This window comes from Alligator mississippiensis, chromosome 13 (genome assembly GCF_030867095.1).
Source record: "Alligator mississippiensis isolate rAllMis1 chromosome 13, rAllMis1, whole genome shotgun sequence".
NCBI lineage: Eukaryota > Metazoa > Chordata > Crocodylia > Alligatoridae > Alligator > Alligator mississippiensis.
Window position 1 is genome coordinate 25,574,082 of NC_081836.1, and position 23,541 is coordinate 25,597,622.

The 23,541-nt window shown below is 47.2% G+C and overlaps 1 protein-coding gene across 6 annotated transcripts in view; it reads right to left on the minus strand.

Moving 5' to 3' along the window:
- Positions 1-23,541, minus strand: part of CLUAP1 (clusterin associated protein 1) — a 366,633-nt gene that overhangs the window by 111,443 nt on the left and 231,649 nt on the right. For all 6 annotated transcript variants that reach the window (XM_059716427.1, XM_059716425.1, XM_059716424.1 and 3 more), the window contains 2 exons: positions 22,627-22,760; positions 21,623-21,764 (listed from right to left, as the gene is read on the minus strand). In XM_059716427.1, coding sequence (XP_059572410.1) covers positions 21,623-21,764; positions 22,627-22,760 — 276 coding nt within the window. The remainder of the gene's footprint in view (positions 1-21,622; positions 21,765-22,626; positions 22,761-23,541) is intronic.

The window sequence follows — 23,541 nt, forward strand, 5'->3', positions numbered from 1 at the left end:
CCGCCCACCCAAAGTCCTGAGCTTGACCAGGAGTTTGCCCAGGAACTGGCTGAGGCAGCTTGCTCCAGGACCATGGTTGTCATGGGTGACTTCAATTACCCGGACATCTCGTGGGAAGATCGCTCAGCAAAATCTGAGCAGTCGCAGAGCTCCCTCTCGTGCGTGGATGACCTCTACCTGACTCAAGAAGTCTATGGGCCAACGAGAGGCAAAGCGCTGCTCGACCTGGTACTGGCTACTGGGGATGACCTAGTCAGCGACCTAGTGATCGATGGGAAGCTGGGTGACAGCGACCACGAGCTGATCACCTTCACCATCCGCCAAAAAGCTGGCAAGTCAGTCAGCAACACGGAAGTCCTTGACTTCAGGAAAGCCGACTTTGACAAGCTCAGGAGGCTTGTCAGTGAGGCCCTAAGGGACCGTGACCACAGGGAGAGGGGAGTTCAAGAAGAGTGGTTGCTCCTCAAGGGAGCGATCCTCAATGCACAAACTAAGTCTATTCCATTTCGGAGGAAAGGCAGCAAGAGGGCACAGCAGCCCCCCTGGCTCTCCAGGGACCTAGCAGACCTCCTGAGGCTAAAAAGAAAGGCCTACAAAGGATGGAGGATGGGAATCACCTCCAAGGAGGATTATTCTGCACTGGTCTGGTCCTGTAGGGAGCAGACCAGGAAAGCCAAGACTGCAACTGAACTCCAACTAGCTTTGAGCATCAAGGACAATAAAAAGTCCTTTTTCAGATATGTGGGGAGCCGGAGGAAAAGCAGGGGCAATGTTGGTCCCCTGCTGAACCAGATGGGGCAACTGACAACTGACGCCCAGGAAAAAGCCAACCTATTAAATAGGTACTTTGTGTCAGTCTTTCATCAGCCCCATGGGACGCCCATGCCCGCTACAGGGCCGGGAAGTCCGGGTGAGGGCGATCCCCTGCCCTCCATTAATGCTGACTTTCTGAAGGAACATCTTGAGAAGCTGGATACTTTCAAGTCAGCCGGCCCTGACAATCTTCACCCCAGGGTACTCAAGGAGCTGGCGAGCAACATAGCCCAGCCTCTAGCACGGATCTTTGAAAACTCTTGGCATTCTGGTGTAGTGCCCGAAGACTGGAAGAAGGCCAATGTGGTGCCTATCTTCAAGAAAGGGAGAAAAGTGAATCCGGCTAACTATAGGCCCATCAGCCTGACTTCTATCCCGGGGAAGATCTTAGAAAAGTTTATTAAAGAGGCCATCCTTAATGGACTGGCCGACGTCAACATCTTAAGGGATAGCCAGCACGGGTTTGTTGCGGGTAGGTCTTGCTTGACCAATCTCATTTCCTTCTACGACCAGGTGACCTATCACCTGGACAAGGGAGAAGAGATTGATGTCATATATCTTGACTTCAAAAAAGCCTTCGATCTGGTTTCCCATGATCGTCTCTTGGAGAAACTGGTCAATTGTCGCCTTGGGTCCTCCACGATCCACTGGCTGGAAAATTGGCTCCGAGGTCGGACCCAGAGGGTAGTAATTGATGGAAGTCACTCATCGTGGTGTCCTGCGACCAGTAGGGTCCCCCAAGTTCTGTCCTTGGACCCATACTGTTCAACATCTTTATTAATGATGTGGACACTGGAGTCAGAAGCGGACTGGCCAAGTTCGTCGATGACACCAAACTTTGGGGCAAAGCATCCACACCAGAAGACAGGCGGGTGATCCAGGCTGACCTGGACAGGCTCAGCAAGTGGGCGGACGAGAATCTGATGGTGTTCAATGCCGATAAATGCAAGGTTCTCCACCTTGGGAAAAAAAACCCGCAGCATCCTTATAGGCTCGGCAGTGCTATGTTGGCTAACACCATGGAAGAAAGAGACTTGGGGGTCATCATTGACCACAAGATGAACATAAGCCTGCAATGCGATGCTGCGGCTAGTAAAGCAACCAAAACGCTGGCTTGCATCCATAGATGCTTCTCAAGCAAATCCCAGGACGTCATTCTCCCTTAGTGCGGCCTTAGTGAGGCCGCAGCTGGAGTACTGTGTCCAGTTTTGGGCTCCACAATTCAAAAAGGATGTGGAGAAGCTTGAGAGAGTCCAGAGAAGAGCCACACGCATGATCAGAGGTCAGGGAAGCAGACCCTACGATGACAGGCTGAGAGACCTGGGGCTCTTTAGCCTGGAAAAGCGTAGGCTCAGGGGTGATCTGATGGCCACCTATAAGTTTATCAGGGGTGACCACCAGTATCTGGGGGAATGTTTGTTCATCAGAGCGCCCCAAGGGATGACGAGGTCGAATGGTCACAAACTACTTCAAGACCATTTCAGGCTGGACATAAGGAAGAATTTCTTTACTGTCTGAGCCCCCAAGGTCTGGAACAGCCTGCCACCGGAGGTGGTTCAAGCGCCTTCATTGAACACCTTCAAGATGAAACTGGATGCTTATCTTGCTGGGATCCTATGACCCCAGCTGACTTCCTGCCCTTTGGGCAGGGGGCTGGACTCAATGATCTTCCGAGGTCCCTTCCAGCCCTAATGTCTATGAAAACTATGAAATATCTGTGTGAGGCTCCATGTGGACTAATTAGTATGGGTGTGTGAAGCGGGCCGTATTTGATTTGGATTCGGCCCGATTTGGGGGACAGTGATTCAATTTGCTGATTCGGATCACTGTCCTGATTCGATTCAGTAGAATCCAAATCTGAAGATTCAATTCTGACTCGGAGAATCAGCAATTCGGCCATAGACACAACTTCATATATTTTTTTCTACAAACCTTGAGGTACCAGGCGTGGCTCCTGAATGCTGAGATGCTGGGGAGGATGGAGCGTCCAACAGGAGCATGGGGCCCCCCTGCGTACTCAGCAGCAGAGCCCCCCCCCCCCCCCCCCCCCCCGGCTTGGCAATTGGCCGCAGGGGGACCCTAGGTGTCCTGCCAGACCCCGGAGGCACCAGTTGCCGAGCAAGATGGCGGGGGGGGTCCACTGCTGAGTGCACCGGGGACCCCCTCGCGCTCCTGTGGGATGCTCCATATACCACATCATCTCAGCGTTCATGAGGTACCTGGTACCTCAAGAAAAAAAAACATAAAGCTGTATCTATGCCTGAATCATTGAATCTCTCCAAATCAAATCAGAGGCTTCCAATTTGATTCAGAGAGATTAATGGGTCTCCTGATTCAATTTGGATTTGGAGATTCGACACCGAATCAGGCCAAATCTCTGCCAAATTGAATCAGCGGCCTAAGCTTCACACAGCCCTACTGATTAGCATATGGGTAGTCGACTTGATCCTGTTGCTCAGCAGTGCTGATTAGTCCACCCAGAGTGCTACATGGACACAAGTACACTGTTTCCAGTTCAGGAAGCTGCCTGTGCACACCACTGCAGTGTGCTTGAGGGTGCCAATGCCTGACCATGCTGTACTAGTTTGACAGGGTGTGACTCACGATTTAACTCGCTGGTGTCTCACAGTTACAATGGCTCACTATACAGAGATCTTAGTTTTCCCTGTTTTATAAAAATCCAAAATTCTCTGATTAAAAAAACCCCAAACTGCATTTTTACATGATTAAAATAAAACACCTCTATAGATAGATAAATAGAGGTGTTTCATTTTAATATCTATCTATATCTATATCTATATCTATCTAGCTATACATATATGTATTAGTTAAATATAATGTTTTATTGATATATTTACAATTTTAAAGCAATCTGGAAGCCTACCAGTGCCTCAATTATTATAATATAATAAATTCTAAATACCTATATATTTTGACATTTGAGTCTAGTTTTTTTATCATGGAAAATCAGAGTTCCCTCTGCCCCCTTTGCTCACCACGACGCAGGTCCAGCTGAGGCGGTCCCTCCAGCTGCTTTGTGGCACCGAGCAACTTTGATATGCTGGTGCCCCTCACTCCTGACTCAAAGACCCCCAGCCCTGCCAGTGCCCCTGACTCCCAATTCCCAGTTCCCTGGCTCTGCTGGTGCCCCTCCCTACCAACTTGTAGCCTCCTGGTTCTGCTGGTACCCTCACTCCTGACCTGCAGCACCCTGCCACTCCAGAGCTCTGTTGGAGGGGGCCCCCAGCTGCCATAGCTATGGGACCTGGAAGCTGCATCCTGCCCATTCCCTGCCCTGTGGAGCCAGCCACAGCTAGCCAGCAGTGCCTGAGCCCTAGCTGTCATGTGTGGCTGCTGAGGCCAGAGCGGAGCGCAGAGCCACCTCCCCCCCAGCGGCATGTCCAAAGCGGAGCCAAGTGGATCCCATGCAGGGCAGGGTGGGGGGGGATGATGTGTCCTGTGTGCTGCGGTGTTCCTCACCCTGCTGCCACCCCCTGGGGGCCTCCACGGTCCAGTGAGCAGGACCTAACACAGGAGGGCTGAGTGGGGTGGCGAGATTTGTTACCGTTACTGCTGCCAGGATCACCCCCCACCCCTGCCAGTTGTTACTGCTACTGCCCCCCTCCCTCCCGCCAATTTTGCCGCCGCCAACAGCATGAGGAGTAACAAACCAGGATGCGGGGTGGGGGGGCACATTGCCCTCACCTCCTCCTGCTGCTAGCCGCTTGAGCACCAGGCCGCAGCTCTACCTCATCCAGCCATCATCACCACATCCCTCAGGCCACTTGCACTGCCTCCCATCCCACCTCCCCTCTGTGGTACAGCCATGGTCTGAGGAGAGTGGTGGCAGTGGCTAAACCATGGTGATGGGGTAGAGCTGCAGCCCAGCATATGAGCAGCTGGCAGTGGGAGGAGTGAGGGCAGTGCACTCTCCCCATGGTCTGTTACTCCTTATGCTGCTGGCGGTGTAGCTAGTGTGGGAGTCCTGGTGATGGCAGCAATGAGTCTCCTTGCCCTGCTGTCTTCCCATGCTGGGTCCTGCCCACTATAGGCGCAGAAATTTGGGGGGTATGTTCCCCACCATGCCCCCCCAACACATCTCTTATGCCTCCCCATCCCCCAACACATTGTCTATGCTGCCTCCAATAGACTTACTTACAGGGAGCCATGGCAGGTGCTTTCCATCATGCTGCCTGGTTGCCGCATGCATGTGTATAAACAAACATGCATACGGTACCTCCAGTCTGTGATTGGCCTCCTTCTACTCCCCCCCACCCCACCCCAAGCAGCCCCTTGCAATCTGGAACTCTGCCAGCCTGCAAGGGGAAACCCATGGTTTCCCACATTTTTCTCCTTTAAAGATGGAAATCCATGACTTTTTCCTATAAGGGAGAAAATATGCATTTTTCCGCAGCAAACAGGAAACCCAGATCCCGGCTTAAGAACATCGCTGGTGTTAATGGTTCCTTCACAAATGTAAATCATATAACGATCACATAATGAATGGTAGTTAGTTCAAACTAACAGATTGCATACCATGCGTTTTCAAAACAGGATTCTGCAGGAACAGCTTGTACATAAAAACAATTGGGAGTTCATATTCACAGCAGAACTGGAGTTATTTCTATGCAGACAATAACTTCAGGTTTTATTTAGTACTTAAGGTGAGATCCAGAGCTGTAGCTTGCATCTCTCTAACTTAGGTACTACAATAACTAAAAAGTAAGCACCTAGGCCTAGCAGGGTATTCTAGGAAAAAGAGGTTGTCAATGGGGACAGTTAGGTGGGTGTGGCAGAGCACTGTGTGTGCCAGCCACTTTAAGGGCCTGGAGCTGGCAGCTGCCAGGTGCCTGATGAGGGCAGCCATTTTGAACCTAGGGCTGCCCATATAAACAAGGCAGTTTTGCTACTGGAGGCCAGGCAAGAAGTATCATCTGGAGGTAAGGGAAGAGCTGTAGGGGATGGTCAGGAGGCTCCTGGTCCTGGATACAACCTAAAATTGCACCCTGCCGGGAGTGGGTGGCCTGGTAGGGCTCTCAGTGGTGCGGGAGTCCCCAGGAAATGCCAGGCCAGTTACCACCCTGGTGAAAGGCGGGTCGGGGTACCTTAACCCCTAGCCCCCACCACCGGGTGGGTTACCCCTTGTTTGGAGGGCCTGGTGGGTGGAGCCCCGGAGAGAGAGAAAAGGCCATAGACTCAGGCCTGTCTGAACTTCCCCTGACTAGTCAATGCTGGGGCCAGGACCGGAAGGGTTGATGGGCCGGGGGGCCCACCACGAGGGATACCCAAGAGCTGCACGCCTGGGGTTCCAACTGGCTGCGAGGTGGGCCAGGGCTAGTGAGCCAAAGGTCCCGGGGGGACCACACCCAAAGGGGAAGTGGTTCAGGGAGCTATGCTGCCTAGTATGAAGGCGGATGAGACTGCCTGAGGAAAGGAATTCAGGTGGGGTTCAATTAGGAGGATTCTGGGGCCCAGAGAGGGGGCCAGTGATTATGATAACATTTAGATGCCATCTGCGAGGCTTGGGCTGCAGTGTAGGGGAGGAATGGAGCTGCAGATAGTGCCCCCTGGCATCGGGGCAAGAAATGGGCAGCCTTCTGCTTGATTAATATCTATTAAATAAGTAACAACAAGGCAAGGCAGACGAGAAGGTGGGCGCTTACCCCAGAAACAGGTGGGCAGGCCACTGGGAAGTTGGCCCCAAGGAGGCCCCCTGTTACAGTGGGCAACAAATATGATCAAAGGTTTGGAAAGCAAGTCATATGAGGAAAGGCTGAAGGAGCTATGCTTGCAGAAAAGGTGCTTACAAGGGGACATGATAGCAGTCTTCAAATACTTGAAGAGCTGCCATGAAGAAGAGGGAAAGTACCTTTTCTCTCTCCCTGCACAGAGGAGGATATGGACCAATAGCTTGAAGTTGCAGTGAAGTATGTTTAGACCGGATATCCAGAAAAAGAAACTTCTTCACTGTTAGAACAGTGAGGCAGTGGAATAGACTGCCTAAGGAAGTTGTGGACTCTTCATAACTGGAGATGTTCAAGCAGAGGTTGGACAAGTCACTGGTTGGGGATGATCTAGATGTAGCTATGTCTATTATCTACCAGGGGTATTTTCAATGCTTCTGAGTTTTGCTGGTTGTTCCCCCCAACCCTGCTATATGTGTCAGGGGGTTTTAAGCCTTCCCAGAGGCACTACTAGGTATTGGCTACAGCCAAGGCTAGGGACTTTGACTGGGGTGTGTTAATGCTCCTGCTGAGAGCAAAGCCAGAGGTCCCTGGCTAGAAGGTCTTGCTCCTCCACTTAGGGTCAGACAGATTGCCATATGTGGGATCAGGAAGGAATTTTATCCCATGGTCAGATTGGTATGGACTGCAGGGATTTTTGCCTTCCTCTATAGCAGAGGACATGGCCCTCTACCCAGAACCTCTTGAGTGTATATTGACAACATTTTTTAAAAGCAGGACATTGGCTGGTGTGGTTCTCCTGCTTTACTTGTGACAGGTTAGGGTGTTAGGTTTATGTTGTGTCAGGGTTGATGGTAGTCTTATGTACAATTTAGATTATAGTTGTATGGGATGCTTTGGACAGGGAAGATCCTACCTCAGACAGGGGATTAGACTAGATGACCCCTGGAGGTCCCTTTCAGCCCTACTTCTCTATGGCTCTGACTAAAAGACATTGTAAAAATACCCTTTATATAAGGTCCCCAAGATTGACCAATTCTATAATTTCTTTTGTGCATATCTGGAGATCAAACTACAGACTCTGTGCCCATCTGGGTCTCAGTCACTCAAAATGTATTCAACCTGGAGAATGCCATTCATTACTTTGAAGGAGCAAAACTCAAGTTGTCACTCATAAAGACAGTGCTGCTCAAAGTACAATCCCTAGGCTGGATCTAACCCACAGAGCCAAGTCATCTGGCCCCTGGGGTTCCCCCCAGGTTGGAAACTTCGGGACCAGTAGCAACATTAATTGGTCCTGGACCTAGCACAAAGTATAAGACCTGGTATATGGCCCTAGATCTGGCATGCAGGATCAGTTCACAGCTGGACTAACCATGGTGCATGCAGTTGGTCTGCAGATCAGACCTGGTGCACAGGGTCCCTTGTGTGCTGGATCTGGCTCACAGACCCAGCCCTGCTCACTGGATCTGGACTGGTTTTGGATCCAGTGGTTGTGCCCTACTGATCTGCTTGTGTGCTGGTATGGTGGAGCACCACTGCATAAAGACATGCCCTTAAATTCTTCTCTTGTATCTACAGCATGTTATACGGTGTTTTGTTGTTTTGTTTTGGGCATTGTGCCTTGTAGTTGTGGGTGAGAATTTCAAGTGATGATTTTGGGGACTGCCTACAAATGTAGCCCCCAGTAGCCCAGGATGCTCCTTCCAGTCTTATGCTCCTAAAAGATGAACAGGCCACCAGAGAAGGTAGCATAAAATAAGGACAATACAAATGCCCTTTCTGGAGTAATTGAACACAGTGTGTAGCTTAGTGAGATTTGGAGAGCAGATACTTAGGAAGAGAAGACCAACTTCAAACATGGTTAACGCCACAGAAGGAGAATAAAAGCAGCAGTGTAAACTGACAATGATTCAGGTGAATAAAAGACAAACCAGCTGTAGAAGGAAAGGGAAACCTCAGGCAAAGATGGCTCCAATATTTCTGACTGAAGGCAAAAGTCTAAATGGAGGAGAAAGTCAGAAACAAGATTTCAATTTGTGAAGTATTTTATATTAGAAATATATTTTTGGGTGTAGCCAGAAGATAACCAAGTCAAGAAAAACAGAGGCAGGCAATAAAGAGACAAGGATTTTGTATTGAAGTAGCAAGGGGATGTCCTGATAAGAAGACAGTCAAGAGGAAGGTTCTCTCATTTGGTAGGAGCAGGTGTTGAGGACTAAGGTTTAATAATTCACTCATCCCTTGCTGCTCTGAGTTTTAGTAAGGCTGATATATTGAAATAACAAAAGACATTCAGTTAACATGGAAACTGACTATTATCTTTCACTGTCTGTATATCTAGGTGAAAGATAATAGTAGGTTTAGTAAGAAAGCTTTTTAGATAGGTTCCTAGTGAGCCTTTGAATAGGACACATTTCCAACTAAATTGGACATTTCATAGGAAGTATTTTACCAGACTGAAACACTGGCTCTTTGTGTCCAACAACTTCCTGGTTGGCAGCCAGAATTAAATGCTCCAGAGCAGAGGTCGCCACATGTGCCACAAGTGGAACAGACAGCCCCTGTGTGTGGCACGTGGCAAACCATGGAGGAAACAGGCAGCACAGCAGCAGCCAGGGCAGGAAGCAGAAAGCAGAGCAACTGATTGGGTAGGGTAAGGGGATTGGATTGACACTTTGAAGAGGGTGTGGGTCTAATTTGTGGCAAGACTGCCAGAAAAGCTGGCCCCCACTGTTCCAAAGCAGGAGTTCTCAACCTTTTTCTTCCTAAGCACCCTCCTCCTCCCAACACAAAGCCACTGCCACTCCCTAAGCAGGAGAGGACCAGCCTGGCTCCCCAGTTTTACCCACACAACCCCAGGTGCAGCAGGTAGGGCTCAGCAATAGGGAGACCCTACTGCTGGAGAAAGTTTGGATTTGAGTTTCTAAAGTTGAGATCAAGAGAGAGATCTTGAACACCTTGGCCTCAATCCTATTTTACTGTTCGTGCCTAAGTGGCACATACGTAGCCCCAAAACTGCAGTTTGGGGCAGTTACGCACAGCTTGGATTCTATCCCCCTGTAACAGGGAACCCTAACCCTGTTACTAAAAGACAGAGTGGCCCCTTTAAGTCCAGAACCTTCCAGTCATGGCCAGCTGGTCAAGTAGGGGTTAAGGCTCAAGCCCTGCCAGCCGGTCAGGTGACAGGAAGAGGAAGTCCAGGATCCTACAAATGGCGAGTGGAGAAGGCCAGAGGGGCAGCAGGGAGGTGGACTCCCAATGACTATGGTGCTGTGGTTGCAGTCTCTGTCGGAAGACTATACCTAAAGACTACATCTGAAGTAAGCAGGCATGTTGCCTCTCTTGTTTAATGTTAACAACTGGTGGTTTGGGTGAGGCTATTTTGGAGAAGGAGGCCTCATTGGGGGCCCACTGCAGTGCACTGGCCCCGGTGCCAGAGAGGGTGCAGCATTTTGGGGTGCACTGACCCCAGCGCCACAAAGGGGCAAGAGCCCGAGTGAGGAGTTTTTTTTGAGAGATAGAGCCTGGGAGTCAAACCCTGATTAGTGGGGGGGTTTGGGGTTTTTTTTTTTGACTGACAGGCCTAGCTAGAGAGAGGAAAAAGGAGTAGGCCCACATTGGCCTAGACCCCAACATGAAGAGGAATTTTCAAATACCATCTGCGAGGCTTGGGCTGCGGTGTAGGGTAGGAATGGAGCCGCAGATAGCGCCCCCTAGCATCAGGGCAGAAAATAGTCAGCCTCCCACTTAATTACATCATTTATCTAATTACCAACAAGGCATGGCAGCCGAGAAGGCAGGTGGTTAGCCCAGAAACAGGTGGGCGGGCCACAGTTAAATTGGCCCTGAGAAGGCCCCCCCTGTTACACTCCCCTGCGGCAAAATAGTATTGCTTTGCACGAGTACTTGGAAGAAACAGAACACCTAACCACAGCCACACCTTTAAACCATGCATTGCCTATGTCCCCTTGCAGCATGTCTTGAAGCCAGTGCAGTGTACCCTGCATTTGAAAATATTCATTGGATAAAAGTACCTGGGAAGGTCTGTTCCCAATGAAAGTAGGGGCCCAGGCTAGAACCTACATTCCCAGCTTGTACATACCTCATGAACCCACATATCTCCCTCTCTTGGTTGCTGAGTGGGCCAGCTTCCAAAGGAGGGCTGGACAGGGGTTTGGGCACGGTCTGATGGTTAAAACACTTTTCTACGAAGTAGAAGATAGAGGTTCAAATCCTTTTTTGGAGACTAGAACCCATGCTTTGTGTTCCTGGGAAGATACCGTAGCCTCTATATTAGTGGGCTAAAAGATTCTCTTTCCACCTAGTTGCGGTTTCTGCCTTACTAAAACGTTAGGACTTGTCCACCTTTAGTGCACAGCTAGGCAAGTCTATTTTCCTTTGCAGCTGCCAAGCATAGCAGACCAGTGTGGGATATACTGAGTTGCAAACTGTAAGTGTCTAAAACTGTAGTTACATAATTATGTACATGTTACTCGGGAGTATACAGGGAAACAGGTGAAATTTAGGTGCTTAAGTCCAAAAAAGCAGCCTAGAAAGATTTTTCTTAACAGCCACAAAAACTTATAAGCACCTATGGTCATTCAGCACCTCCACTTTGGAATGCAAAGTTCCCTAGATACCTACCAGTTACATTTCTGTAAATGTACAGATGTGTCACAGAGCAAACAATTAGATACACAGCTCCCACATTAGCTCTCTCACCTAAACTCTGCCTTAGTGCCTAAAGGCAGATCTGCACATCAAGTGTTGTGTGTACTATGAAGAAATGGTCACTTTTGTTGACCAAGGAAGAAGAGGAAATCACCTTTTGCAAAATATTTTAGTGGTTGGAGCGCTCGCCTAGAGAATGAGGCTGGACTGAGCCCTATATCTGGGCTCTACACTCTTCATAATCTGGAGATAAATCATTCAGGGTGACAACACTTTTAACTTGGATTGTGCAGATGGGCAGAGCTGAGGGGTGGGGTTGTGTTATGCTGGAATGTATTAAAAGGCTGCCATGAACTGGTCCTTTGGTCTACAAACAGTTAAAGAGGTGGCAGAAATGGGTGTAGCTGCTGACCAGCTGCAAAGGCTCTATATGTCCCATATCATCTCTTCCTGATTCTCCGAGATGGCTAAAACATTTATATGAAATTTTGGAACTGATTGGTTGTCATCTTCAGAAATGACTATGTTACAGGAAGAGAGAAGTGACATGGAGTTGAGTGCAGGACCTTACGCATTACAACTTACTGACTGTTGAAAAACTATATGGAGAAGGGCCTAACTCATTCAGAAGTATCTTTCCTGTGGGAAAGGGGAAATGAAGAGCTAATCCCTAAAGCTGTCATAACAGCAAACCAGATTAAATACTGCCAAAATAGAATCAATTAATAATAAAGATTTCTATGCCCGCTTTTAAATTTGGTATTCAGGATCATTTAGCTGTACTGGGTTGGAGTACTCTCCTGGTACCTATAGGAACACTATTAAATACTGATGATTTAAATATGCCTTAACTTGAGAATTGAAGACTGTAACCAAATGCTTTTTATATTAACCTTTGGGCTGGCTGCTGTAATAAGGAGGCCATGCAATGGAAATTTTTAGACTGACTATTTCAAATAGGACAGTTCACTACAAAACTTATCAAAAGCAAAAGCTGAATAGAACTAGATCAAGGCAAAGTATTACAGCAATAGGAACACTGGAAATACAGGGAGATGTATTTTAAGTGACCATTTAAAGGGCTAATGAGCAAAAATGGCTTGAAAGAGAGATTTTCCTAAAAAGAGGTAGAATAGAAATATTCTCCAAATATTTGGCGTTTTCCTGGTTAGCCTCTTATCATAAGAGATTTTCTAATATGGATAGTCCCAGGTTCAACTGTACATTCTAAAAACAAAAACTGATCTCCAATTAAAGGATCTTCATGTATTGGTCTCCAACTGCTTTACCAAGATCAGCAAACATTAGCCTCTCCATTTTACAAATGGCAAAGTGAGGTAGAGAATTTCTGCAACTTGTGCAAAATAGCAAGTCAGTTTTAAAACATAATAGAAAACAAGATTACACCTACATAGTAAATTGACCATGCCCAGCAGCCGCACCCTGAAGCATGCTGTGCTGCTACGCATAGGGTGCCTCCTAACTTGGAAGCAAGGTAGTCCTGTCCACAAAGTCATTTCAGGTAGGCTAATGTGCACTACTGACAGTGTTAATTAGCCTGTCTCTGAGCTAATTCACCTGCTTCTGGCAATGCAGAGATAGGGCTACACTGCTTCTGGTTTAGGGAGTAAGCTGCCTGGAGCAGCATGTCATGCTTGAGGGCACTGCTGCCAGGCACAATAAATTTACCAGGTACACATGGCTTAAGTGTCCTAACTCCTAATTTAGGGTCTTATGTACTGGACCACACTGCTTCTGATGGGACATATTTCTAAGTATAGAGACCTACTCATAAGGTCCTAAGTTCTTTATCAGAACCAACTGGAAGATGCAATGCCAGGAAACTTAAATGAGCCATGTTGCTCAGTACATGACAACAATGGTAGAGAGAGTAGTTCAGAAGTAACTTTGCAACTCCTGTTCCTAAGGCTGGCAGAGGCCAGGCACATTACCTGTGCAGTGGCCTTGATCTGGGCTGGAGAGGAAGTAGCTATTACTAGCTGTCCATTACTCTGTCACCATAAAGTAAAACTGATGGTAGCAACACATAAGATGTCTTAAAAGGAGACATTTTATGGTGCAGTCTCTTGAGTGAAAGTATTTAAAGGAGGAAAAAGTGCTACAGGAAACTTCTTTGAGAAGGTTAAGAAAGGAAAGACATGTTCTGTTCACAGAGAAAGGGAGCAGGCAAAAATGGCCAACAAATAATAAATGATTCATTTAAGTTATCATCAAAACAGTGTCACTGAGTTCAGTTTTAAAATAACTCATCTTTTTCCACTCTATCAGTTTCACTCAGACTCTGTTGCATTTTAAAAGGTAGATGGAAAAGTAGGCTTTGAGCTGCAGGCAGCCTTTTCCCAACTCGATTTGAAAAAGCTGAAAACAGTCTTTTAAGTGAATGTAGTGAAAGTTAATAACAATTGAATAGTTTAAAGTTCAGGATATAGTTTCTCTCTAAGAAGCAATTAAGGAAGGCTAATGATTTGTTACACAACTACAAAAGTAATTGCAAGTCTTTGACAAGGCTTGGAAAAAGGAGCCATTTGGCTCTTGCGCATGAACAAAGAGAAGGGGCTGAAATCATCAGGGAACACAAGATGACAGTGTGATTAAAAAAAAGTCAAAGGAACTTGGAAAGGGCAAAATCTATTTATTCAGTCTCCCTCAATCCAGTAACAGTATGAACCAATCACTCAACTTGGCAGACATACCAAAAGAAATAGCCAGAGAGATGACTTCACTGGGCAGGTCAGTGAATGGGAGTAGATAAAATGAAGATAATGCAATACTTAAAAGACATTTTAGAGGGCTTTCATAAGAAACAGGCAGGGGCTGTGCAGGGAACTCTATCACCATCACCATCTAACCAAGTTACAGGTGAAAAGTATTGGGTGCAGCATCTCTTCTACTTGCCCTGAACAGACATGTTCTCACAGTAGTGGTTGGTAAGGCAAGATTTTTGGTACAAGCACAGTAGCCCTGTTAGTACCATAGTGTGGTTTTACTGATGAAGTTGGGGATAAAGGAAGACAAGGCAGAGGCTTATTATGGCTTCAGTTGCGGAAATACTCTTCTTTTTTAACTGTATCCCTTTGGAATGAAACAAACCCGTGTTGTGCTTTGAAGGGACTGGTGCTTGTAATCTACTCAGTGTCACTTTAATTAAAGTATGTGCCTGGGTGCAGTCTTTAAATCACTTTTCTAATTAGAAAATGCACTCTGGTCTATGTTGTTAGCTGTACACCATCAGCACTGTACACACAACTGCTTTGTGTCTTGAGTGCAATAGAGATTACGCTCTCATTTACAATGGTCTCTAGTTTGGAAAGAGTGTTCACTTCTAAACATTTATTTGATCAAAGAAGAGTGGGTAGGAATCCTTCCACAACACTGAATGGCATCTGGGGTGCTGGGTTAATCTAATTACATTGCAGTTGCTCTTTTTTGCTAGAAAGATATTTAGTTATAGGCACAGACAAAGATAACCAAAGAACTGACTCGCATTGCTCCTACAAACGATCAAGATTTGTTTGACTGAAAAGACAAGCCAGGTGTGCCCACCTGGCCTCGAACTACCATTTGCATGCCATTGATGGATGTACCAGTGTTTCGTGCAGTCCCTGAGGTAGGTCTATATCGCCTCGGTGGCCGTCCCCAAACTCGCCTGCCATGACTTTGAATGTGAGGGGGTGGGCAAACTGCTGGAGGCCCCTCCGGGGTGAGTACTCTGATGGCTGTTCGTGGGGCTCCACCTCCTCTACACCCCAACCTCACACCAACCCCCGGCAGGACACCAGGTCTTGAGGCGGCCATCCCTCTGGTGTAGGTGTTTCCTTGACCTTGATGCTTCCCTTGGGTTTTGTGACCTGTGCGTACTTCGCCTGTGGTGGCCCACAGGCCTACTAGTCACGTAGACTGGGTCTCTACCCCCTCTGGGATAACCAAAGAGAGGGGGGAAACAACAAAAAACAGGAACACGAAATGAAAAAAGGGGAAGGAAGCCACAATGCCAGCCTCCCTCACTTCCCCTTGCCGGGGTGTTTCTGTACTAAGAGAGTCAATTCGCGAGGCCTGCGTGCCTTGTCACCACCCCACAAAAAGGGGAAAAGAAAATTGAACAAAAAACAAAATAAGGGTCTGGGCGGTCTATTGAGCTGTTCCACCAGCCCCAATGTCAAAATTCAATGGGGTCCCCTCAACGCCCTTCCTAGGGAGTTTCTTCAGTTCCGCTGCCGTTAACCTGTCTCCCGTACCCGGTACCTGGGAGGATGACCTGTCTTCTCCCTTGTATCTGCTGTGGCCCCTTCCTCTGTACTGTTGCTCCCTTCACATTGCTGAGTGCAGTCTGCAGTGCCATCCTCCTTCAGCGTTGCCTTTAGTGTCCTGCCCCTGGTGTCCTTTAGCTCTCGGGGCTTCGGTTTTCACTCGTCCGAGCAGGGAGACCCTGTTGGCTTTGCTGCAGCTCCCTGCCTGGGATTTGCCTCCGTTATATAAGCACAGGCCGCTGCTGGCGTGGAGAGCCTCCGCCGTCTCTCCTGCTCCCCTTGCCGCTTCTCCCGTGGCAATTCTTCTTATTTCTGCTGGCTGGTGATTGCCCATGATGTCACTGGCCGGCGTCAGCTGGATAAAGGCGTAGTTTGTAACCTGCATGAGCTCTACTCTTTGTTCCTGCCGCATCATGCCTCCTGCTGCAGGCAAGTAATTTTCTTGGTTTTTTTTGTTTTTATGCCTGGCTCCCATCCCTGGAGCCCCCAGGGTGCGGCTCAGGGCTCTCTTATCTGAATGCCCCCGGGACACCAGGATTGGAAAGTCAATGTGGAGTTTAGTAAATTTTAATAGTTTGAAGGACATGGTATTGCAATGGGTTAAATGCAGTTATCTTGCACGTATAGCCATTTTTCTTCTGACAAGTCTGAAAAGGATAAAACCCAGGACAAGTGGCATCACTTCCTAATGCTCCATACTAATTTTAGAACAAATTGTTCTTTTAAAGTGTGACCTGTTAAACCTGTCTGAATTCCAAAAATGCTTAAAGAGATGGATCTGGACCAGACAGCTTTATATCTGCATAGAGCTGAAAAATCATTTATCCTTGATGTTGTTATTTAGATTTGCTAAATCCTTTACCTTTAAAGAAGGCACGACTTTCAAGGTAATTACAGGATGAGATGCAAAGTTTTACTTTATTTCTGTAATTTGTCTCTCAAGTCTACAGATCAAAAGTGTTCCTTACCTGTGTTTAATAATATGACATAAACATGCACAGCATGCTATCTTGTGATATGACATTTGCTGATTTCATAGCCATCAAAAGCTTTTTTTAAAAGTTAGAGCACTCAAAAATAAAATGTATTTTGATTATAAAAATTAACAATTTTAAAATCTCTCCTAGGGCATTGTTCCGTACTAGTTTTTACTGCCATTCATTTTTTGGAGAATGATGTAAGCTATGGCCCAGGCAAGCCTTGCTAATAGGGCTTCAAAAGAACAGGAAATGTAACTGTCCCAGGGGAGCTGGGGGGGCAGGAGGGCCCCGGGCCAAAAGAGAGCCCCACTTACAAGTAGAGCCCAAAGAGCCGGAGGAGAGGCGCGTGGCGAAACCACCGGTGAAAGTGATTAGCCGCACGTATATCCAGCTGCGTCCGAGCAGTGTGGGCGGGAGACGCCGCCCGGGAGACATTAAAAGCGGCTCCGAAGATACGGAGGGGCGGCTGATGTGTGGAGGCTGGAGCGAAGAGCCCTCACTCAGAGGGAATCAGGCAGCACGCCCGGCAGCGTGGAAAGCCGGGGACAGAGCTAGGAGAGGCTCCGAGAGAGTCGGCAGAGATGCCAACAGCAGAGCTGGCAAGGAGGCCGGCTGCATCGTTGGTAGCAGAGCTGACAGGGAAGCCGACTGCAACATTAGCAGCAGAGCCGGCAGGGAAGCTGGTTGTAACGCCGGCAGCGGAGTCAGCTAGAGAACCGGCAGTGAAGGTGGGGCAACGCTGACGGGGGAACCAGCAGCTGCACTCGCAGCAGAGCCAGCGGCAGCACCCCGCGGAGGATCTGGAGAAGAGGTAATAGAGGGGCAGGTCCAACGGGCCTTGTCGGGCCACACCAAGGGGCGGACGAAGACCCGAAGCAGGGCTGGGCAGTGGACTGTCGCGGTCCACAGCGGCCGTGGAAAGAGGCGGGGATTCAACACCCCAGTGGGTGAGCCGCCTAGGCGGTGGAACCCAAGCCCAGGGCGAACCACGCAGCCCAGAGGCCAGAGGAACACTTGCAGGCCTCCTGGCCCATTAGCTTAGGAACCTCGGTTAGCTCGGTGGTGGGATAGGCACATAATGTCACAGGGCAATTAGTTTAGAACGATAGGGAGCCTTACTGGAAGGACCAGGCCGGAGGTCCTCACGGACCATATACCGGGCCCAAAGACCTGGGCACGCAGCAGGTGAGCCATGGGCAGGAGTTGGGGAAGAACTGAAGACACCAAAAGGGGCCCGAAGATCAGCAACCCGAGGTGGCGAGTGGTCAGGGTGTAGGGGAGGTTGGAGCCCCGTGAGTGCCCATTGAGAGGCGCAACAACCCTGGAGGCTGCCCCAAGGGGGAACCCCTCCACTGAGGTGATATCCCAAGTCGTGGCAGGCGAGTTAAGGGGACCCCCTGATGTCAGCAGGGGTAGCCTGTGGGGCCCACCCACGAGCCTAGGACAGACACGATCCCTAGTCTGGGCAAAGGCCGCACGGGAGCGCCTAATTGAACAGAGGCGGGCACAGTAACAGAGGATGAGATGTGGTATTTTTGTTGCTAGACAATTCAGACTTCCAGCAGAGGTGTTCTTTTACATCAAGACCAATATTTAAAGGAATTCTCGCCAACAACCATCACGGTGAAACTTAATGGGCTCTTTTTGACATGGAGATTAGACTAGATGATGTAATGCTTTCTTCTGGCCTTATTCTTTGAAAATATGACACCATACTTCACAGAGCAATGCAGTTAGACAGACTTGGTTATGGATTATTAATCAAAAGGGACAATGCATTCTCAGTGGCAAGACCCCAAGTGTGAAAGAAAAAACACAATTCAAATCTGATAACCTTCAGACTCCAATATAAAATATATCACTTTGCTAAGGAGCTTACCCAGGAGTGACAACTTTAAAAAAATCTGCATATACCAAGTCACAGAACCTAACAGGGAATGAAGAAAAACACCTTTTCATTACAAGTTTTTATGCCCCCTAATTTTGGGTGGTGCACTGTAATAGTCACCCACCAATTACCGTGTCTAAATAAAATACAGAGTCCTATGTATAGAAGCAGATTCTCTCTGCATGTGTCAGTGTTTGAGATAAAGAAAAAGAAACAAGAACTAAACTAAGTGCTATCTATGTTGCTAAAACAGAAAATTCATGGGTGACAGATGCTTTCCTTCATCATACTATGATCAAACACAACCCCTTTGAATGCTTGGATGCAAGCTCATAACTGCCTGTCATGAAGAAATTTATTAACAATCTTAACAATCTGTCCAAACATTTCTAGTCTCAGGATCAAGTTTTGACAGAATTTGAAGAGAAGGTAGAGATCAGATTTTAGGCTTCATTGTAAGATTATCTTTTAATTGGGGACATATGTTCTTCTTTTCTGCCCAAAATATTTGAGAGGACAACAATATTACCATATAAATGAAAATACCATGGTGATTCCAGAATAGAAACCTGCGAATTAACATCTAAAGAGAATACTGATCAAAAGGGATGTTAAATGGGAAATTGGATTATAAGGATTAAGAAACTGTCAAAAGCTCTGACTTGTCAATCATACATCCACTTTTCAAATCCCTTGTTTGTTACCTTTTGTACATAGGGTTGTTTTTTTTTAATTTCATATATATGAATGCAGCAAAAAACAGTAATATTAGCATCCTTTTCTTACAGTTTATCTGTAATGGGGCAGTGTAACAGGCTGCCCTTCCCAGCGCCATCTTCCTAGTAATCCGCACTGTGCGTGGGGCGCCCTCAGAGCCTTCTTTGGGGTTCTTATGTCCCGCCCTATACTTGCCTACCATGCCTTGATGGAAATTATTACAATGTTCTTGCGAGTGGGAAGCTGCCTATTGTATTGTGTATGTTGGGGCCTTTCCCCTATATGGGCCTGACCCCTGTTTTTCTCTAGCTAGGCCTCCCTGTCCAAACCCACTAAACAGGGTTTGACTCCGAGGCTCTAGCCTTTTCCGTTGTCTTGAGGCTCGTGGCCCCTTTTTCCATTCCAATCTGAAGCCTGGCCCTCCTGGGCCCAGAGTCCCGGGCACTGTCCCCACAGCCAGGGGGCTGCAAGTTCGACACCAGGGGACGACCCTGACCTTGCACCCTCTCAGTCCAAAAAAACCCAAAATAAGACTGCACCACAGGCGCACCAGACCTTCCTGGCCTTTTTAAGATCGCGCCCTCACTGACACCGGGGCCTGTGCCCCCAAAAGCCGTGCCCTCGCTGGTGCCGGGGTCCCCGCTCCATAGTGGATCCCCCAAAAATGAGGCCTCCTCCTTCCCCTAATAGCCTCACCCAAACTGCCAGTCTTATTCATTATTCAAAAAGAAAAAAAAAAAAAAGTCCCGTCCATGGGTAATAACTGCCCCCAGCTAATGTGAAAAAGAAAAAAAAATCATGTCCACTTACATTCACAGGGTCCGTGCTTCGGCTCCCCACCGTCAGCTCACGTCCTTGCTGTGACGTGGTTGCCTGCCTCTCTGGGGCTTCCGTGGCTCCCCTCTTCCTGCCTTTGGGCTGCTCCTTCATGGAGTTCTCTGAGGCACTCCTTCCCTTTTGGTGGCTACCCCCCTAACTGCCTCTCGGCCCAGGGTTTTTATAGTCCTGCCCCTTCCAGTCAGCTGACTAGCTGGCCAGGCTCAGCCTTTAACCCCTTCTTTTCCAGCCCTCCATGCCCAGAAATTTCTGGCTTTAAAGGGGTGGACATGCCTTCTGGTAACAGGGCTAGGGTCCCCTGTTACAGGCAGAAATCATAGATTTTGTTAAATTTCCCACAATTATAAAATACAGTGCATCTCTCATGAAACTCTCTCATCAACTGTGCAAACATTTGTTAGCAACATAGTACAGTATGTATGTGTGCACACACGCACACAACAGTTACTCCCCCATCTCCATGTGCAGCCAAATGACTGCCTGCCAGCTAGCCCCACCCTGAAGCTCCCTGTGCATGAAAAACTCTGCAGCAGGGTAGTATTTGTATTTTACAAGACTACCCTCCTGCAGAGTTTATTAGTTTCATGCGCGCTAAGAAAGGCACACGTGTAGATGCTGAGATTATTTACTGCACAGTTAATTAGACAACTGCACAGTAAACAACTCATGTAGATGTACCAACAGAGTACACACACACACATACACACACACACACACACACACACACACACACACACACACACACACACACACACACACACACACACACAGAACAAAATACCTGCATATTGAGAGGCTTCTGGGCAAAGTTAGCTCAACAGAATCAAGTTGTTACAATAAGGAAGTACATTCACAAACTTCAGATGTAGGGATCTGAAGGTCAGAAAGGAACTTTCATATAAACAGAGGCCATATATCATGAGTGAAGTCCGTCATGACATTGATATACAAAAGGGAGAAGGTGAATAAAAACATTGGACCAAATTCTGTGACTACTCATTTTCAAACCACGTCTGAATGTACAGTTGATGCTGCAGTATGCATTTATATTGTGGGTACCAGTAACCTCTTAATGCTGAATATTTCTGTTAGGAGGGGAGACAACCTGTGTTAGCTAAAAGAGATACAATCTACAGATGCAACACAGGAAGGCCTGGAAACAGAAAGTGTTGTGCATCAAACACTGAACAGTATATTTACTAATAGTGAAGGGTGAGCAGTGGTGACAGATGGAAACAGTAAACTTCTATGGATTAAAATAAAACACAAAAAAGCAGGGGCATAAGAAATAAACAAGAAATAAACCAGAAGATTGGTACTACCAAGAAAAGTAACTATACCGAATTAGTAGGTGGAAGTTCACTTCCGAAAATAATCTTTATGAGCCACAGAAGTCAGGAGAAATAAGAGTGGACTGGGAAAAGCTGATGAAACTGGAAGCACCCAATGCTGCTCTTATTCATGCAGGTATTAGACTGGCTCAATTCCACTGACTCAAAAGGAAAGACATGCATTATCTTGTTTATTCAGGACCACTCAAATTTACTAATAGCTGATGCACAAAACGGTGATCTTAACACTGGGGACAACTCTCAGGACATCTGTTAATGAACAGCTTGCTACCATGGGAAATGCTAAAGGCAATTAGCATCTTTTGGTTACTGCTAAAGCATGATTAGTGGAATGAACAAGAGAGTCAATTTTAAAATTGGTACCTGTAGCTGAGTTACTGTTTTGCTTGGGAATACAAAACTCTCTTACCTCAAACCTCTCTTGCTCTATCCTATGATGATCATCCAGCTGTTGCTCCAGATAAGTCAGGTTACGGAATTTTTCTAGGTAACTGCTGTACTGTTTCTGCAGTTCCTCCTCAATCTTCTCATATTCATCCATGAAAGCTGGGCTGGAGAGATCAGGGACAACAACAAGGAAAATCAAATCTATTTGTTGCTGCAGAACTCTGAAACATGTACTTCCATGCCACTACATTTCTATTAGTCTAGTCCAAAGCACTGCTTTCCACTGTAAAGGCTCTACTCTGTTTTAAAGACACTGGGGCTAAAAGTAGACAACCAGTTTAATGTGGGCCGGATTAGGCTGAGACACGAGTCCCCACCTCACCTCACAGACCCTTGCTGCATTGCACGAGCATCCCCTGCTGCACCATACAGACCTCTGACCTGTTGTGTAAACCCCCCTTGTTATACCACGTAGCCCCCGCAATGAACTGGGTGAGCCTCCCCAATGTCATGTGGAATCCCCAGATCCCTTAAAGCAGGGGTTGGCAATGGTTTCGGGTAGAGTGCCAAAAACACCTGGAACCTCGACTTGTAAGATGTTGTCATGCCACGGGTAGACAGTGGGGCAGACATGAGGGGCCTGATCCTTGTTGTGGCAGCACAGCCCTGGCCCCTTCCCCGAGGCATGAGTGCCAAGTAAAATGCCTTCACGTGCCTCACTCTGGCACACGTGTGAGGAGTTTCCCAGCCCTGCCTTAAAGGCCTGTGATCACCAAATCCCTCAGCCCCGCTAGTTGTGCCACTCCATCACCAAGGGACGGTGACAGGCAGCAGAAGCTGGAGAAAGGATGGGAAACCTGGGGACTCTAGCAGCAGCAGTTAAAAGCAAAAGGGGAGTGGCACCCTGAACAGGAGCTCCACAGGCCACCAGTTGGCATGCTTCACTCTTCATTGTACTGGATATTAAGAATATAGGTTATAAACACCTATTCTTATTCTGCCATGAATTATCAGTACAATCTTTACCGGACACTCTGTAGCGTCTGAAGTCGCTTCTGGTTTCTTTCCAGTTCCAATTTTCTTTTTTCTATCTTGACTTCCAAATTGGCTTCATCCAAAGCCACATTGTTTAACATGTCTTTAGTTTTCTGGACTTGTTCCTGAAAGGAAGAAAGAAAGAATTAGTGGATGAGATGTAACTTGCTATGTTGTAAGCTGAATTATCTTTCTGACTCTGGACCTGATTCTGCACCTTGATTCACTACAAAGTCTTGTAACTAAAACCCAAGGCTGCTGCATATTACATTCTTGGTACAAACATCATGCACTTAGTAATTCACCGTGGTTCTCAATGACAGCATTAAAAAGGTCATTACTTGTTTTTCAAATCAAACCTCTAGCAGCACTTCAGAGACAATCCTGCTCTCCCATAACAGCTAGTTTGCCTGTTTTTCTCTTTCTATATTTTAGGATTAGTTACAGACTACAGTCTTATTCTGCACTGCTGAGCACTTATACTGCAACTTTTTCTTATTCAGATGCAAAGTGTTGTAACCAAAGATGTCCCTGATTTATGCATTTTACCCACAGTATTTACTTGACTATAAGACAACTTTCCTATAATTAGATTCTATGTATGAAATAATTATAAATTTGTTATAATTTTCCAGGTCTAGAATCCAACTATTGGAGGTTTGCCTTGAATTTGTCCCCCTCCCCCTGCTACATTTGGGAAAATATATCTGGGGTATCAGGTAGCCCCCTTACCTTCTGCCCCCTACAACTTCCTTCCCCTGTAGCCCACTCCCCACCTCCTTACTGGCAGACCCTGCTCTCCCTGAGCACATGAAAGTGGGGGCAAATTTGAAAACACCTTGAAATAAATATGCCTGCAGTAATTTGCATAGGTAAATTACCCATAGACTTAGTTCATCCAGAATT